Source organism: Brienomyrus brachyistius, chromosome 1, assembly GCF_023856365.1.
Source record: "Brienomyrus brachyistius isolate T26 chromosome 1, BBRACH_0.4, whole genome shotgun sequence".
In the NCBI taxonomy this organism is placed as follows: Eukaryota; Metazoa; Chordata; class Actinopteri; order Osteoglossiformes; family Mormyridae; genus Brienomyrus; species Brienomyrus brachyistius.
The window spans coordinates 8718212-8736543 of record NC_064533.1 but is presented as its reverse complement, the minus strand read 5'-3'; the positions used below and the strand labels follow the sequence as shown (position 1 = coordinate 8736543).

Genomic DNA, 18332 nt, shown 5'->3' with positions numbered 1-18332 from the left:
CAGGGGTCACCAACATGGTGCCCGCGGGCACCTGGATGCCCCCAAGCACCACATGAGTCGCCCGCGGACCTGTTCTAAAAATAGCACAATTCACCAGTGAACAGCGTCTAAAATTTAATTTTATTTTGTTGCTATTCTTCTTTAATCACATTTGCATTTGTATGGATTTGAAAATGACAATATCTAAAAAAAAAAAAACCTTTAAAACATGTTTATTATACGTGAAGTTTAAATAAATTTAGGAGGGGGTTTCAAAGTGGTAGTCCTTCATACGGCTCAGTACCCATGAAGTAGCTCTCAGTTTCAAAAAGGTTGGTGACCCCCTGGTACAGAAGAATGACATCATCCACAGACCCAATAATTTTTGGAACATGCCTAGAGAAGGGGATAGAATAAATGTATTTTCTCCTCAATGTATTCTTATCTCTCTTTATTTCACTTATGGGCTCCTCACTTAAAAGACACAGGAAGGTTCTCAATAAGAACTCCAACGCCGCGAGATCGGCCATTGCAATCATATCTCGCAGACACATTACGAGGAGTGGAAGTTGTCCGACTTGGCTGCAGTCATGATATATGATTTATACTCCATCCCTACATCCGCCGGCAGATGGCGCTCCACGTCACGTCAGCTGCAGACAGACATAAGCCCAACTCCATCGCACCCAATATCTGATACTGCCTTTATGGAGCTGGTCAAGGGGTCCATCGGGTTGGTAAAACATAACACTCTATCATTGTTTTTAAGGTCGTCAGTATTTTAATAAATCAATAAATCAGGTTGTGATTCCATAGTGGCAATAATATTATTAATAATAATATATCCAGACAATCATCCCAGCATCCAAAGTCGTTCTTATCTTTAAAAGCGTTTTAATGAACATGGAACGCACATTCCCTGCATAACATAGCACGGCTTCCCCGAGCGCCCTGTACTCTACTTGGCCATCAGAGGCGCCGCAGCCGCGGAAGTGCCTGCAAACAATAAAACGGGGGTGAGGATCGTCGGTCTGCGCTCCGTGAGAGGACAAGGCTCAGCGTTTATAATAAGTACATACACACAGCAACACTTTGGTCGCAGTCAGTGAGCCTACGGACCATGGAAGTGGAGCGGGAGCTTAAAAAGGTACGTGTCCCGGATCGTGGACGACGCCCTGGAGGTGCGGCGGAGTTTCGCTACGTCCCGTCAAATGATCTCAGAATGTGCTTATATATGTAAGCTTTCTGAAATGCAATCGGCCCTTCATCTTTGACTTATGCCGCACACTTATCTTTATATTATAGACACTTTATATTATGTTATATTTTAGGTGCCCTTAAATTTTTTGTTTTATTGACGACATCTTTCTTTCAATTATACACGAGCTGTAGTTGTAATCAATAAACCATGTGCCGTACAGGCATGCACATCCTTTGAGCTGATATGAAAACTGATATTCATATATTTACAGCAAAATGCACATTTATAATGTTTACTCGTATAAACTGATATCACGTATGGACACCCAGCGGATCGCAAGATGCGGCTCCCGAACTGGACTTTGCGCTCCAAGGGGCATGTGGACGTGATTTTACGGACTTTTCTGGGGTTTTTTCTCGAGTTATAAATGCATGGCCCGAAGATTTTCAGGCCGTCTTAAGTGTTATTCAGAGTGCAAAACCTCAACAGTCCTATGTGACACAAGGAAGCCCTGCGCAGTCCGTTTGACTTGCATAAGAAAAACGCCTTTGGCTGCTTAATTCCCCAGTTTAATGGCGAAATGAACACGAAAGCTGAGCTTTCATACGAAGTTTTTAGTAGTATCCTACTATACTGTGACCCTGCCTACGTGCCGCTGTTTGCTCTTGGTGAAGCTTTATCAGCGTTTGCGGACACACCTCCATTCATTCGTGGCCATTAAACGGAAGCGCTGCACTGAGTCATGAATTAGTAAGAAACTGACAAAGGTCTTTGACATGAATAGAATGAAAACCGTTAGGAAAGTTGCCAAATTGAGATACATCTTAAGCTTAGTTTTCTCTCGAGTGTGCAATGGCATCATTTCACTTGTGGATTTTATGCGTAGTATTTCAGAATTACCGTATTTACTTAATCGGGACACGTAACAGCAAATGTATGAATATCATCTGCATGCAGAGGGTCTGGGAGGGTCTGCATAGGGTTTGACGTTCTCACCATGGTCCTTTTCTCCGCAGGTCACTCTGGGCCACGAGATTGGAGCTGGAGCACCATGTCTTAAGTGCAAAGATAAATGTGAAGGCTTCGAGCTGCACTTCTGGAGGTTTGTTTCACTGTCACCGCTTAAGGTTTTGGGTGAAGGTTTGTTCTTTTTTATAACAAGGGAGAGCAGCATCCTGTCTCTAGTTGTAAAACAACAAAAAGTAACATTTCTGCAATAACATCCCTGCTCTTCAGATTGTAAGGGAGCTGATAATTCTCTCTTTATCTTCAGATAACACACAAGAAAGCACTGCGTTGTGTTTTCCAGGTATCTAGATCTTAAGCAAGTTTAATTTTACCATCAGAGGCCAATCCGGGGAATCTATAGGGGGAAGACTGCTATAGGGGTGTATTTGAAGAATCACTTGTTTCAGATGGGATGTTGTGGGTGTGATGTCATGCAGCCAGGAGGTCATGACCTTCCATAGAGAGCCGTTAGTCTTTATGTGTGCAGTAATGACTGCTGAATTTTATGGATAGAAACAGAGGTGAAAAGGCATGAGTGCCTGACCTCACAGATGCTCTTCTGAATGAATAGGCAAAAATTCCCAGAAGAGTGGCTGCTGTTATAGCTGCAATGGGGGGACCAACTTATTGATGGCTGTGGATTTAGAATGGGATGTCATGAAAGTTCCTGTAGGTTTAATGGCCAATATTTTTGTCCATAAAGTGTATCTTGCACGTGCAGTCCATGTGCATGAAGACGCATCATCTCCTCTGGACAAAAAAATCTGGGCTAGATGCGAACCATCTGCAGCCATCCGGTGCAAACCCCCAATACGTCATTTCACTTTGCTCGCAGCTAAATGCGCCCATGGAAATACGAAGTATTAATTTTCTGCAACAAGTTTAGCACAACAAATAACAGAGGATTCATTGCATTATATTATAATTTTGTATAAGTAAGCCTTTGCGAAAGTGTATGACTGATGTAGCTTTCGAATGTTTGAGCATTGGGGCCCCCTAGCTTATGGTATGATGTCACTCCCCTATAGAAAGATCTGTCGCAACTGCAAATGTGGCCTGGAGGACCATGACGTGCAGATGAGCTCCGAGGAGAGAAAGAAGGTGGGCAAGCTCTTCGAGGACACCAAATACACCGGCCTCATCGCCAAGCTGAAGAAAGATGTACTGCCCTCTGCGCCGGGCAACACAGGCCCCCTCCCCACTGATGCGGCAGTCAAGAAGGACGCCGCGCCGGTCCTGAAGGTGGCGACGTATGAGTGGATCCCGCCTGTGGCCAACCCAAGCCTGGTAACGTTCACGCTTACGTTGTGTTAGCCGTTAAGCAGATCATCTTCCTGCAGATCTGCAGCTGTGCAGGCAGCTGTAAAAAATTAGAAAACAATTGTAGGTATAAGTAATTTCTTGGTTTTGGGATGAAGGAGGAATGACCTTCTTTTTTTAGTCATAAAAAAGGCGATAATTCATACAGAAGAGCCAGTCTCATCATTAGCCAATTATGTGATTTTATGTGGTGAATGACAAGAGATGGGGCACCCTGGCGGCCAATCAGCTTTGAGCTGATACCGATGTTCCTGTGGCCCCACCCCTACATGCGTCCCTAAGCGTGTCCTGCTTCCTGCCTCCAGGCCGCACGCTACATAGAGATGCTGCCCAAGGAGAAGCAGCCAGTCACAGGCACCGAAGGCGCCATGTACCGCAAGAAGCAGCTGGCCAAGCAGCTGCCCGAACACGACCAGGACCCGACCAAGTGCCACGAGCTGTCGCCGGGCGAGGTCAAGCAGATGCAGCAGTATGTGAAGAAGTACAAGGAGGAGGCGCTGGGCGTGGGTGACCTAACGCTGCCTGAGGACCTGAAGAGCCAGGTTCACGCTGCCGCAAGGGAGGCCCCTGGGGCTGGGAGCGGGGGTGGAGGAGTGCCAGGCAGGGCCACCACGGCTGCTGTGGGGACGGTGGGACCTACAGGAAGTCCTCAGGCTGCAGCCAAGGCTGGACAAGCCTATGTGAGTTTGCTTTACTTTAAGGGAGCCAATAGAAATACAGAGATGGAAAGTGGGAGGAGCTTCCAAAATAAACAATTCACATCAGTAACTAGGAGGAGCTATTTAGCTATTCGATGCTGGCTATTGCTGACACGCAGCATATACACTGTACGTGGAAGTCCTAACCTGTGTCCACTGTTCTCCCCGCAGTCGTGCCACCACTGCCAGCAGCCGATGCGGCAGGGCGAGCCCGCCGTATACGCCGAGCGGGCCGGCTACGACAAGCTGTGGCACCCGGCCTGCTTCGTGTGCAGCGTCTGCTCCGAGCTGCTCGTCGACATGATCTACTTCTGGAAGAAGAGCAAGATGTACTGCGGGCGTCACTACGGTGACAGCGAGAAGCCGCGCTGCTCTGGCTGCGATGAGGTGAGGCCGCGCAGGGGTGAGGCTGGGGGGTGGTCAGCCGAGTGCTCGTTCTCCATTAATCCTGAGCTGAGGATTATGGGGAGTTTTGCTATGCCCTGGGGGTTTAGCCCTGAGAAACCGCCCGTTCTAAATGAAACTCATAATTACCATGTTTGTTACCTTTATTTTCTTAATTGTATTTAATCTCATTAGCGCATTTCAGCAGAGTTCAGTGCTCAGTGTGGGTTGGAGCCTTGGTCCGAGACCCATTTCTGACTCTCACAGTGACCTGGTTAAGCTCAGCTCAGGTGCCACCCGCAGGCATCTCACGTGCACCACCCATCGAACTGTACTGTCTTAACTTGGGGGAGATTCTCCTGCACCAGCAGCTTCGGCCCCCTCATCCCAGTATTCCCCCACAGCTAATGTTCAGTTAGGAGTTGAGCTTAGTGTTAGGGTTTGGGTTACACTTGGACTAGGGTTAAGCTTAGCATTAGGCTTAGAGTCATGCCTATGCTAAATACTCTACTTTGCCCTACTTTTGATTTATTTATTTTTCTTCAGTGAATCCAGCACCAGAATACTACTTTGTTTCTATGTGCTCCTTCAGTAATGTGTGTGTGTGTGTGTGTGTGTGTGAGAGAGAGAGAGAGAGACACTCATCATTGAAGCAGCACAAATGTGTATATATAATATACATAGTCGTAATATACGACTTTAGATATAGGGTTAGGATTAGGCTTAGATTTAGGGTTAGGATTAGGTTTAGATTTAGGGCATACTCGCATGTGACACAAACAGGAAGAAAAGTGTTTTCGCACAGCACACCAGAGTTCACAACTAATGTCCTTATTTTATTGCTTATTTGGAGTCATTTTGGGTACATGACAGACGGCAACTCATGGATTTATCTTGTATGCAGTGCAGTGATTTTCATTTAATTGTGCTGCACATAGAAGAAGAGTCACATATTTTACCAGAGTTTTTCTCTGTTGCATCCAGCTGTTCCTAGATACTCTCATCAGTCCATATTTCCAGCAAACACTGCACCTCTGCCACAAACCAAACTCATCTCTTTGCCGCCATGTTTGTTAAATGTTTGTCGCTACCTAATCTATACAACCGACCCGCTCCATTAGCGATCACACTAGATGGGCATCGTGCCCAGGCTCAGTGTGGAGTGATCACCCTAGTCAAATGAACTGGATTTTGGGGGTGAAATGTGCCTGGGCACGGTGCAGATCGCCTAGTGTGAGTACACCCTTAGGATTAGGGTTACCTGCATGTTTGTCGACGCGCTCTCCCACAGCTGATCTTCAGCCTGGAGTACACGCAGGCCGAGGGCCAGGACTGGCACCTGAAACACTTCTGCTGCTTCGACTGCGACTGCGTGCTGGCGGGGGAAACCTACGTCATGGAGAAGGACAAGCCGGTGTGCAAGCCGTGCTACATGAAGAACCACGCCGTGGTGAGCGGTCATCCGCCCCCGCCCCACCTTCTCATCCTCAGCACGCCTTATCGGGTCACTGAGCACGCTTGCGCGCTGCACAGGGTAACACGTCCACACACACACACAAGTGCAAAAGGTGTGTTCAGTCCTTACGCTCACTTTTTCAAGTGAATCTCCTCTAGGTGTTTCTGCGCCAAAGGCAGTATTCAGCTGCCATGGAATATGCACACAGGTGCTTCTCGATTCACGACTAGGGTACATTCTGATGAAGTGGAAAAGTCAAATATTTGATATGATATGTAAACTACTGTCACTGAATAAGTAAATAGTGTAACTAATTAAATACCAGTAATTGAAAAGTAATCTTGTATGGTTAATTTCAGGAGAAAATAAACATATGATACTTTGTTAAATACTTTATGAGATTTTTACGCTCAGAAATGCTACTGAGATTGAATGCTTGGCTGGGTGGATGCTGCCATCCAGCAGTATCGTACGGCATATCACTGGCCCAGGAACGGATAACAATGCAAAGTTGACTTCTGATCGTACATTGCCGTCGCACAATTGCAAAGCGAGGAATGAACAGGCGACTCGCATCGCTTTTCTGCTCTCGGCTCTCGGCCTTTCATAGCTGAGAACGTGAGACCATTTCACCTCAGCCTCGGGTAACTAGCGTATAATTGGAAGATCCTGATCGCCCCCTTCTAGAAATTGCTGTGCTGGCCCCGCCACTACAGAAACAGCAAATTGGGGAATATCATGAGAGAGGGACTGGCGTTTAGCAAAGGTAGCGACACCCACCTGTTCAGCGGCGCACGATTGGACAAAAAGAGTGAAATACTTAAAAGTTTCTTTCCCTTTCATTTCAAAGAAGTGGGTGCATGCCGTGTGTGGAGAATTAAGAAATGTGTTCCTGGAACTCACACATCATTTGAAGCAGTCCCCCCCCCCCAAACAATCCACATTTCTGCTCCCCCCAGGCAGGGAGCTGGATGGAGACAAAATATGGAATGTAGATTCTGGACGTGGAGTCAAAGTGTAACACCAAAGGTGTGCTTTGCACCGACATAATCATTGAATTTTAAATTGTTCTCTTTGTCCATACTGCCCCCTAGTGTTGCGCCGCCTGCCAGCAGCCGGTGGAGCCTGAGGCCCAGCGCGTCACCTACGGGGAGCACAACTGGCACGCCGAGCCCCAGTGCTTCCGCTGCTCCGGCTGCTCCTGCTGCCTGATCGGCCAGCGCTTCATGGCTGTACAGGGCCGCCTCTTCTGTTCAGTGGAGTGCAAGAAGAAGACCCCGGCCTAGGGGGTGCTCAACTGCATTCAGACACATAAAACACCTTCACCCAGCTAGGGGGCGCTCAACTGCATTCAGACACATAAAACACCTTCACCCTGCTAGGGGGCGCTCAACTGCATTCAGACACGTAAAACACATTCACCCAGCTAGGGGGCGCTCAACTGCATTCAGACATGTAAAACACCTTCACCCAGCTAGGGGGCGCTCAACTGCATTCAGACATGTAAAACACCTTCACCCAGCTAGGGGGCGCTCAACTGCATTCAGACATGTAAAACACCTTCACCCAGCTAGGAGGCGCTCAACTGCATTCAGACATGTAAAACACCTTCACCCAGCTAGGGGGCGCTCAACTGCATTCAGACATGTAAAACACCTTCACCCAGCTAGGGGGCGCTCAACTGCATTCAGACACATAAAACACCTTCACCCAGCTAGGGGGCGCTCAACTGTATTCAAACATGTAAAACACCTTCACACAACTGCATTCAGACATGTAAAACACCTTCACACAACTAGGGGGCACTCTTACACATTCAGACATGTAGTGCACCTTCACACAGCTAGGGGGCAGTCATCTGTATTCAGATCCGTAAAACACCTTCCCCCAGCCTTTATCGGTGTTCTTAATGCTTCCATTGTTGTTCACAGTCCTCTCTGAGGGTTGTGCGGGTCTGCCTTATGTCTGACATGTATTTCTAGTGATTGTACAGGTGATTTTTTTTTTTCTTTAAGACCTACAACATGAACTTGAGATTAAGCCAAAGCAAGCAGTTTCCTTTCACTGTATTAATGATATGCTTACTAGTAGCATTCAAAGTGACTACTGACCCTTGAGGGGGGGGGGAGTGCTCTAACATCAGGTGAACAGAGGTCACGGTCGGAGGACATCTGATGCCAAGTCAGGGATTCTTCTTTCTTACACCAAGTATTTGGAGTAAAATGTGGTGCTCATACCTGCTTAGAAATACAAAGCAATAGGTTTCTTACAGCATTGTTGTATTTTCATCGTGCTACTCAGCTGCACTTTATTAAACGCCTTTCATACACGCTAATAAAGTATCCTTGGTCAAGATGGAATGTGTGTTGCCTTGCCCAAATAGCTGGTCCCCCCCCCCCCGAGTCCGGAAGCGTCTTTGTCAGCGGTGGCACTGACCCAATCAGCAGTGCCCGCTTTGCCCCCGTGCAGACGGACGCGAAGGCACTGCCCCTGGTTGTCCCAGCTGATGGGCTGGCTCTTCATCCTGAGGTGTGCAGGGGAAAGTCCTTTTCCACCGTCCCTTTGATGTCTCACCCAGAGACACTCTGAGGATTGCATGGTGAGTTTTCTTTCTTGCAGAGGAAGCCTCTCTTTTAAGTTTGGCAGGCAGCCGCCCATTAAGTATATTATCGCTGTCACTCGTAGAGGGCTGTGACATTCTCTCAAAGGGCCCTGGTCCTTCCTTCCCTCCTCTGGGACACGTCATCCTGAAATAGACATGAATATTTTCTCTCGGCTACTTAAAGGGACGGGGTTAGAGACTAGTGAAAGCTTGCCTTAATAAATGTATGTTCACCGTACGAACTGGATATGGATGTATGCAAGTGCTTCACGTTTTCTGTCACGTGCACAAATGTACGCTGTACGTCTGCGTCGCAAAATGCTGGTCTATCTGCTGCCAGAATTGTGCTCGAAAGGAAGGAAACGGTACAAACAAATAAGATTAACAAAAGCAAAATGACTGCAAAACATATAATAAAAATCACGAGCAAAGACATCAGTAGCTGTAAAAAGATGTGCAGGGAAAATATGAGATGGTAAAAGCGCCATAACATTTAACTCAACCCCCTAATTAGTCGCGCTATATAATTACTTTGTTGGAAATCTGAAGCAATGAAACTTTTTAATTTATATGAGCTTGAAAAGCACTTCCGCAGCACTCCACTGTGGGGCGCCGATTTGTGTCGTTCTTAAAGGGGCTGTGCTCATGCCAGTTTTCGTGTGTATCCATGTTCACGTTCGCCTCACTTATTTGCATTGAAACGTTCATAGTAACGTTTTGCTTTGTTATCAGAACTTAGGTTCTCAGACGCTCCTGCATTCAAAGAGCCCGTTTTTTTAGCATGAGAGCTCACCATAAACTCCCTGGTTGTGACAGGAATGGATTGTTGTCGACTGCCGTAATTTACAACTTGGTGAGGCAGCTGCCAGATGCGTGACGCTTTTCTCAGAAGGTTTCGGAGGAGCGAAGCCTGGAGACAAAATGCCGCACATGATCTATGACAGCGGGGCTGAATTCGTGGGTCTAGCTTAACCACAAAAAGCAAGAAGAAAATACCTCGTTTGCCCTCGTGTTTTCCCCTTCATCAGAAACTGATTTTTAATAAAATATAGCAGCACCACAAAACAGAACATCACTGATGATTGCAGATTCTTAAAAATTATATGTTTCACTCATCCCGACATATAGCTTTTTATACTTAGTGCCTTGTTTGTCCTTTTCCTCGCAGAGACGGGATATTTATAGCCCCGATAACTGGGAACCACTTTTCAGTGTTTCAGGGGATTGGACAGCAAGCTGCACTTGGGGGTAGATTTTTGCCAGCTGAGCACCATAGCGACGACTGTCAGGGCAACGCGCGGGAATGTGGGGGTCTGTAGATGGGAGATCACTACACCCCCCCTCCCCACAGAAGGTCCTGTACCAACATTAAAGAATCCTCTTAATTCTTCATCAAAAACCTCAGAGGAATGACGTCTCAAGAGTATAAATCACATGCAGATGTAGCAGATATTATGGCTGACAAAACTCCAGCTACTGAATGTTATGTAGAAAGAGACAGGAAGACTAAGTGTTCAGTGACTGAGCATGTGCAGGAGGCTTCTGGACAATAACTCCTGGTAAATAAGCAGCTGGATGGCACACCGGTGGTTAGTTAGTGCCTCATCGTCATGGGGACCGGAGCTGGGCAAAGCTTCACCAGCCGGGGTTTCCCTGCTGCTTGGGAATTCTGGGTAATTATCCAAACATGCAATCACTGAAGGGGTGGTGGGTCAGTTCCGCCCCTCCCTTGCTCTCCAAGCCAGAGTAACATAGCTGCTCTGCTGAGGATAACCAAAGACACTCTGTGCCTTTCAGGGGAGCCGTACTTAGTGAAACAAAGTGTGCTGTTCTCTGCCTGACAGGAAGAGCCTGACACCTCTGGCTGAATGATGTAAGCAATTCATCAGAAGCAGATACGAGAAAGCGACGGATGATTCCGTGCAAGCCAAATCATGCCTCTGAGTCGGGCATGGAGAGCAAAGTATCTGTTTCATGAGTGCATAGAAAAAGGTGAGCATTTGAAAATGACTCTCCTACCCTGGCAATGTATTCGTAGACAGCATAATTATCATAATTATTTACATTTTAACCAACTAAAATACTGTCTTGGATTTGGTATTTTGTCAATTGATATACACTCAGTGGCCAACAGCCAACGGTGTGGCTGCAGCTGAAAATTTTGTATATGGAGGATTTGGGAGCAACAGAAGTGGTGGCTCTGGCTACGGAGAGGAAAAGCCCACCTCCAAAAATACACACTGCAGCGACTGCTGTGATGAACCAAAAGCATTCTGTGCCAGAAAGGCTTCGCAGAATGCACTCATCTACCCATGAAGAGTTTCTGAAGGTAAAAGTAACTCCTACAGAGTGCTGCTTACCAGGTGCCGGTACTCCCCTTGTTACTCAGTACCAGGGACCGGTACTCTCCTTGTTATGTGGTACCAGGGGCCGGTGCTCCCTTTATTACTCGGTACCAGGCACCGGTACTCCCCTTGTTACTCGGTACCAGGTGCCGGTTCTCCCCTTGTTATGCGATACCAGGTGCCGGTACTCCCCTTGTTACTCAGTACCACGGACCGGTACTCCCCTTGTTACTCAGTACCACGTGCCGGTACTCCCCTTGTTACTCAGAACTAGGGACTGGTACTCCCCTTGTTACAAGGTACCAGGTCCCGGTACTCCCCTTGTTACTCAGTACCAGGCGCCGGTACTCTCCTTGTTATGCGGTATCAGTCGCCAGTACACCCCTTGTTATGTGGTACCAGGTGCCGGTACTCCCTTTGTTACTCAGTACCAGGTGCCGGTACTCCCCTTGTTACTCAGTACCAGGGACCGGTACTCTCCTTGTTATGTGGTACCAGGGGCCGGTGCTCCCCTTGTTACTCGGTACCAGGTGCCGGTTCTCCCCTTGTTATGCGATACCAGGTGCCGGTACTCCCCTTGTTACTCAGTACCAGGGACCGGTACTCCCCTTGTTACTCGGTACCAGGTGCCGGTACTCCCCTTGTTACTCAGTACCAGGGACCGGTACTCTCCTTGTTATGCGATACCAGGTGCTGGTACTCCCCTTGTTACTCAGTACCAGGGACCGGTACTCCCCTTGTTACTCGGTACCAGGTGCCGGTTCTCCCCTTGTTATGCGATACCAGGTGCCGGTACTCCCCTTGTTACTCAGTACCACGGACCGGTACTCCCCTTGTTACTCGGTACCACGTGCCGGTACTCCCCTTGTTACTCGGTACCACGTGCCGGTACTCCCCTTGTTACTCAGAACCAGGGACCGGTACTCCCCTTGTTACACGGTACCAGGTGCCGGTACTCCCCTTGTTACTCAGTACCAGGGACCGGTACTCTCCTTGTTATGTGGTACCAGGGGCCGGTACTCCCTTTCTTACTCAGTACCAGGTGCCGGTACTCCCCTTGTTACTCAGTACCAGGGACCGGTACTCTCCTTGTTATGTGGTACCAGGGGCCGGTGCTCCCCTTGTTACTCGGTACCAGGCACCGGTACTCCCCTTGTTACTCGGTACCAGGTGCCGGTTCTCCCCTTGTTATGCGATACCAGGTGCCGGTACTCCCCTTGTTACTCAGTACCAGGGACCGGTACTCCCCTTGTTACTCGGTACCAGGTGCCGGTACTCCCCTTGTTACTCAGTACCAGGGACCGGTACTCTCCTTGTTATGCGATACCAGGTGCTGGTACTCCCCTTGTTACTCAGTACCAGGGACCGGTACACCCCTTGTTACTCAGTACCTGGGACCGGTACTCTCCTTGTTATGCGATACCAGGTGCCGGTACTCCCCTTGTTACTCAGTACCAGGGACCGGTACTCCCCTTGTTACACGGTACCAGGTGCCGGTACTCCCCTTGTTACTCAGTACCAGGGACCGGTACTCCCCTTGTTACACGGTACCAGGTGCCGGTACTCCCCTTGTTACTCAGTACCAGGGACCGGTACTCCCCTTGTTACACGGTACCAGGTGCCGGTTCTACCATTGTTACACAGTACCAGGTGCCGGTATTCCCCTTGTTACTCGGTACCAGGTGCCAGTTCTCCCCTTGTTATGAGATACCAGGTGCCGGTACTCCCCTTGTTACTCGGTACCAGGTGCCAGTTCTCCCCTTGTTACACAGTACCAGGTGTCGGTTCTCCCCTTGTTACACGGTACCAGGTGCCGGTTCTCCCCTTGTTACGCGGTACCAGGTACTGGTACTCCCCTTGTTACTCGGTACCAGGTGCCGGTTCTCCCCTTGTTACACGGTACCAGGTGCCGGTTCTCCCCTTGTTACTCGGTACCAGGTGCCGGTTCTCCCCTTGTTACGCGGTACCAGGTGCCGGTTCTCCCCTTGTTACGCGGTACCAGGTGCCGGTTCTCCCCTTGTTACATGGTACCAGGTGTGGTACTCCGCTTTTTATGTGGTACCAGGTGCCAATACTCCCCTTGTCACACGGTACCAGGTGCCGGTTCTCCCCTTGTTACTCAGTACCAGGTGCCGGTTCTCCCCTTGTTATTCAGTACCAGGTGCCGATACTCCCCTTGTTATGTGGTACCAGCAGATACTGAGAGATGCTGGTACTCTGTAGAAAAAAACAAGAGGTGCTGGTACTGTGTACTGGTGAGTACCGGCCCACATCAAGCACTGGCTAGGCTTAAGATAAAAGCTAATTGTTACTACACTGGCACATCTATTGTAGTATGTTTATCAGGAGGATCAGCAGCTGTAAGTATCCCAATACTACTCCGCGTGTCTTTAGGGCTGCGAATGGGTAGGATTACCGATTACTTTATCACCCAATCAGAGATTGAAAACATGTGCAAACATGGTTTTTGTCTCACCACCCCTATCAGACTTGAGTATACACATTCCGCGAGCTTGAGGCGGCAGTTTGGCAAGACCCCCAGACAGCTTTCCATGCAGCTCACGGACGATTGCGATAATGACATGGGCCTTGTTTGGTTATTATCCGGAGTGCGAATTTACTGCTTGGGAATGTCAGGGTGTCCTGCAGGGGCACTGGTGGGGCCCATCAGACTGCACACGCTCCGCACACACTCCTTTCACGGGCCGGACAGCCGAGGCTGCATGCAGGCCGAGCTTTTTTGGGATGTGTTTACATGGTGGAGAGTGAGAGAGAGTAAAGGAAGATGTGTTTAAAATGTGTCCCTGACACTGGGACAGCTCTACATCTTCCCAGAGCCACTCTCACACATGCTTAGTCCAATCATTCATATCTTTGTGGGGACTCTCCATTCATTTCTATGAGAATAACCCTAATTGCAACAATGGCAACCTTAACCCCTACCCAGCCATAACCTTAACCATGAGTAATGGAACAAGATACAAGACCTTTGGCATTTTTAGTTTTTTTGATTGCATTTGGATGTTAAAAAAAATTGAGGTTACTGTTGTGGGGACCTGAAAAATGTCACCACAAGCTAAAAAGTAACATACAACCCCCCCAGAGACACACAGCCACAGACAGATCATCTCTCACATGCACTCACACACACAGACACACCAGGCTGGAATGTTCTGGGTGCCTGACCTCAGAGCCGCTGCCCAGCGATCCCTCAGATCACACTGCGTGGAGGTGCAGCGTTCATTATGTACCTCTTATTCCTTTTTATTCTTTAACTACAAGAAATATATTAACTCTTTGTGTACTTGAGTCCAGGAGTGTTAGAGGGGCGTGGCAGATTCAGGGGGCCCCATACCATATAGGGGGCCCGGAATGTGAAACATAATGGCCCAAATGTATACACTTGGTGACCATGGGGAACATATAATATACATACCCCCACGCCAGCAATTTTAATGGTGAGGGACACCCCCCCCCCCCCCCCCCCAAGGTGTCATTTTGTCAGGCAGGCTAGAATTCCTAGCTAAGCCCCTTCTTTGTGTCACGCAGATACCGCATAATTCTGAAATTCTTCTGCATTCTGATCTTTTCCTAGATCAAACTGCCTTGTATCTACTGATTTATACACAGTTTATGCTACATTTTCATATCCTATAACTAAGACTTTTTAAGATTGAGATTCGTTCAGCTTAGTTTCTGCCGAAGCCCACCGTTAAAATGGAGGGGATGGTCTGCTCTCATCATGCACTTTCCAGAACCTCCCTGACTGCCTGCAAACGGACACAGTTAGCAGAGACTAAGCTGCCACTGGGTGAACTCTATCCCAGACAGAAGAAACCGTCTAAATGTTTCTCAACAAGCCATGTACTTACAGAAGCTTCATTTCTGCTAAATTGCTCCATTAATTCCAGTTTTACCCTCAAGGCCTACATTGAGCAAAGAGTGTCGCGCGTTGTCTTCTTAGCTAATCCATGTCAAAGCGTCAGTGTCCTCCTGAGGCCAAAATGGACAGAAAGCCGAAATGCGTCCAACGGGGCTGATACAAACCTTTGGAACTCTTGTATATAATTGAAATAATGGCACCCTTTAGAGGTACCCCCTTAGTGCCACCCCATTAGAGGGACCACCATTAGAGATTCCCCCTTAGAGGCACCCCATTACAGGCAACCCATTAGAGGTATCCTCTAAGTGCCACCCCATTAGAGGGACGACCATTAGAGATTCCCCCTTAGTGCCACCCCCTTAGAGGCACCCCATTACAGGCAACCCATTACAGGTATCCTCTTAGTGCCATTCCCTTAGAGGCACCCATTTAAAGGCACCCCATTACAGCCACCCCCTTAGAGGCACCCCATTACAGGCAACCCATTAGAGGTATCCTCTTAGTGCCATCCCCTTAGAGGCACCCAATTAGAGGCACCCCATTACAGCCACCCCCTTAGAGGCACCCCATTACAGGCAACCAATTAGGGCAGGTCTGGGGAACCTGTTCCATGGAGGGACAGTGTGGGTGCGGGTTTTTGGAATAACAGTGGATCCCCAGGACTGGATTTGAGACCCCCTGCTTCATTGTTTGCTGATTGAGAGGTCATCCCGAAAATCTGCACCCACACCGGCCCTGCAAGGATCAGGTTCCCCACCACTGCATTAGAGGCACTCCCTCAAAGACACCCCCTTAGAGACACCCCATCAGAGGCACCCCCTTAGAAGCACCCCTCCCTCCGGCTTCTTTAATTTTTCCACATTTTGCTAACTGGGGGAGGTGGCAGTGCAAGCCAGGGGCTCAGCCTTATACAGCTTTCCCATTGCATCCAGGCCACGTTCCAAGAGGCTGACTCAGACACGGCGGCCTGTGTCGGCAGAGCCTGGAGAGCGGCGAGCCCCTGGCCTGCGGCTGGGGGCTGGTGACCTGGGGGAGAGCAGCTGCCAGCACCGTGACAGCTGGAGATACAGACTGTCGTCATGCAGGTTGATTCCGCTGCACAGATCTGCTGAATATCTGCATCTGTGAAGGCTGATAAGTGATGAATTAGATGCTCTTCCAGTGGGGCATCTCTGTAATGAACAGTTTTATTTAAGTGTGACTGAACAATGCCAGTGGAATCTTGACTACACATTCTTTCCAGAAGAGTCATCAGTTTTGAGTGAACTATGTTTTTTCACAATTATGTTTTTCTTTGAAGAAACCAATGAAATAGCAGTGTTCCTCTGAAGAAAAAAGGTGACTTTATCTATCTTCTGTGAATAGTTTCAATCATTCAGTCCTTAACGCTAACAGTGCTGAAACCGTTATACAGTTATGCATTCATAGATTCATTTCTCCAAATCAGATGATGCTTTCACAGTTAAGTTCTTAAGTAGTACTGAAGTGGAGGAGTGTGTACACAGATGTGTGCTTTGCAGATCTTTGGTGGGTCCTGCAGCCACACCCAGTGGAAAAACGCTAATCCTTCAAGTCTTTCCAGAAGAAACCGGCATTCTTGCTCTGTGCTGGAAAACAGGGCTTGATTAATGTCAGGTCCTTGTCTTAGGGTTGCTGCATGAGCTTCTGTTCAGCATTATCTTTACTGTGTCGTTTCAACTATTTCCTTTGGCAGCCTGGGAAACATTCCTCAGGCTTTAGCAGATGTGCGCTTGTGTTTATCGTGTTCGCCATTGTTACACTGTTTGTGCGAGGCGTGGTTTGGATCGTGACCGTGACTTGCTTTAAGGAAAGCAGGAAGGGTCAAAGGAGATTATTAAAGTAGGTAAAACCACATTGTGTCCACTGAAATGCTTTTCTTCTGTGTCACAGACTTCTAGGGGAATTCACAGAAATAACATTTCTCATTTCATCACACAGGGAGTCTTTCTGGATAGTCGCCTCGTCTATGTATTGCAGCACCTTGGTACTTTTCTGCTGAAGGCGTATCAAGCAAGCGTTTGATGTTCTGAGAACCTCTAGTTCATAACTGTTCTCGGTAGGGGCGGGCAAATCTGTATTTTACCTACTTGTACCCTCCTCTGACTCGGGCATTCCTCACTATGCCTCCTGAACATTCTCCTGCACGCTGCTGTCTTCACATCATGAGTTATGTACCTCCCTGCTCCTCATCTCCCTCCTCCAGGATCTGATGATGCAGGTCCTGTTGCCTGTTCTTCTGGGGAACCTCCCCTTCATCCTTATGTTGTGTTTTCCTCATTTAAGGCTCCTGTTTTGGAACTAGGGAAGCCCTTTCCACGTCAATGCGAGGATATTGTTGTCAGCAGGTGATTCCGTGACCGCAGGACAATCTCTGGGGGATTTGACTCATGCTGTAAAAAAATGTCGTGATTTCCTCTGGCTATTGAAAACACAATGCCTCCGTGTAAAGGGAAAATCTGAACCCAGATATGAGGGTGTGCCTCTCACAGGCTCAAAGGAAGGCTTTCCACAATTATCCTGTTTTCAGCCTGGCCTTCACCGATTAGGAGAGGAAGTTCTGGAGCTAAGCAGGGCATGAAATTCTGAAGCACAGAAACATGACTTCAAGAATGTCCTTTGGCAGTTTCCATTCTTTACGAGACCTGCCATCATTTTTTTTTTTCTTGAACAGCAGAACATTATTTGATGTTTCATAATATAGTATTACATTACTTGTGACTGTGGGCACTGTTGAATGTTGCTAGTAAAATCTGGAAGATGAATGTATATTTTGTGAATGGTGGAGAATCAAGGTTTCCCTTGCTGATGCGGAGGTCTGATATACGTAAGGTTGTAAAGCTGACTTTCCTCACTGGCTTGAAGCAGAATCCATTTATACGTGCTATTGACTACAGACATTCCTCTGCTGAAATGTCAGATGGGAAACCCGGAGACAAGCACCATAGAAACCAGTTACTGGAGAACAAAGGAAAGAGGAGACTGTCCACATGTCTGAGCATGCGATGCTAACAATGAATCAAATCTGAAATATAGAGGATTCCATTAGAGAATGACATCAATCAAGTTCAGTCTAGGTCAGGAAAACCTGCCAACATATATTGTCAAAAATGATCCAGATGTCTGTACTTGGCGTGGCTGACTTATTTAGGTTTGCTACTCGCGTTTCGTTGCCGGGGTATTCCACTTGTTTTCGGTGGAGGGACCTCCTAGCTAGATGCGGAAAGCAGGAAGGGAATTCTGTTTTTCTGAGGCAAGACTGACTCATTTTGGCACAGAGAGAGGGTAGCAGATATGCTGGCTCCGTGTACGGCAGGGAGGAACCGGGCGTAAAAGAAAGCTAAGGGCTGTGTGGATTTCAGAGCATTTAGAGTACGGCTGAGTACCGACATTTTCTTTTTGTGGTTGTTGTAGACGTGACAGTTTGCTATGAGAGAC

The 18332-nt window shown here is 48.0% G+C and overlaps 1 protein-coding gene and 2 long non-coding RNA genes across 7 annotated transcripts; 2 read left to right on the top strand and 1 right to left on the bottom strand.

The window, feature by feature from the left end:
• The first annotated feature begins 928 nt into the window (after positions 1-928).
• On the top strand, positions 929-8401 carry tes (testis derived transcript (3 LIM domains)). 5 transcript variants are annotated; one of them, XR_007399559.1, is made up of 8 exons: positions 929-1126; positions 2197-2282; positions 3217-3475; positions 3814-4188; positions 4378-4593; positions 5882-6040; positions 7141-7414; positions 7655-8401. XR_007399559.1 is itself a non-coding variant. In XM_049024611.1 (8 exons), the coding sequence occupies exons 1-7, from the start codon at positions 1100-1102 to the stop codon at positions 7330-7332; spliced, it is 1314 nt and encodes a 437-aa protein (XP_048880568.1). In that variant the 5' UTR covers positions 930-1099; the 3' UTR covers positions 7333-7335; positions 7624-8401. The 5 variants fall into 5 exon arrangements, 1 of the variants encoding a protein (XP_048880568.1); XR_007399561.1 differs by lacking the exon at positions 7655-8401 and adding an exon at positions 7511-7606; XR_007399562.1 differs by lacking the exon at positions 7655-8401 and adding an exon at positions 7559-7595.
• On the bottom strand, positions 7298-7751 carry LOC125748474 (uncharacterized). The gene is made up of 3 exons (XR_007399563.1): positions 7655-7751; positions 7511-7606; positions 7298-7414 (listed from the first exon to the last, which is right to left on the bottom strand). It is a non-coding gene; the product is annotated as an uncharacterized LOC125748474 (long non-coding RNA).
• A 2054-nt stretch (positions 8402-10455) lies between the features above and the next one.
• LOC125743752 (uncharacterized) lies at positions 10456-17343 on the top strand. The gene is made up of 3 exons (XR_007398329.1): positions 10456-10640; positions 10773-10977; positions 15809-17343. It is a non-coding gene; the product is annotated as an uncharacterized LOC125743752 (long non-coding RNA).
• Positions 17344-18332: the final 989 nt, after the last annotated feature.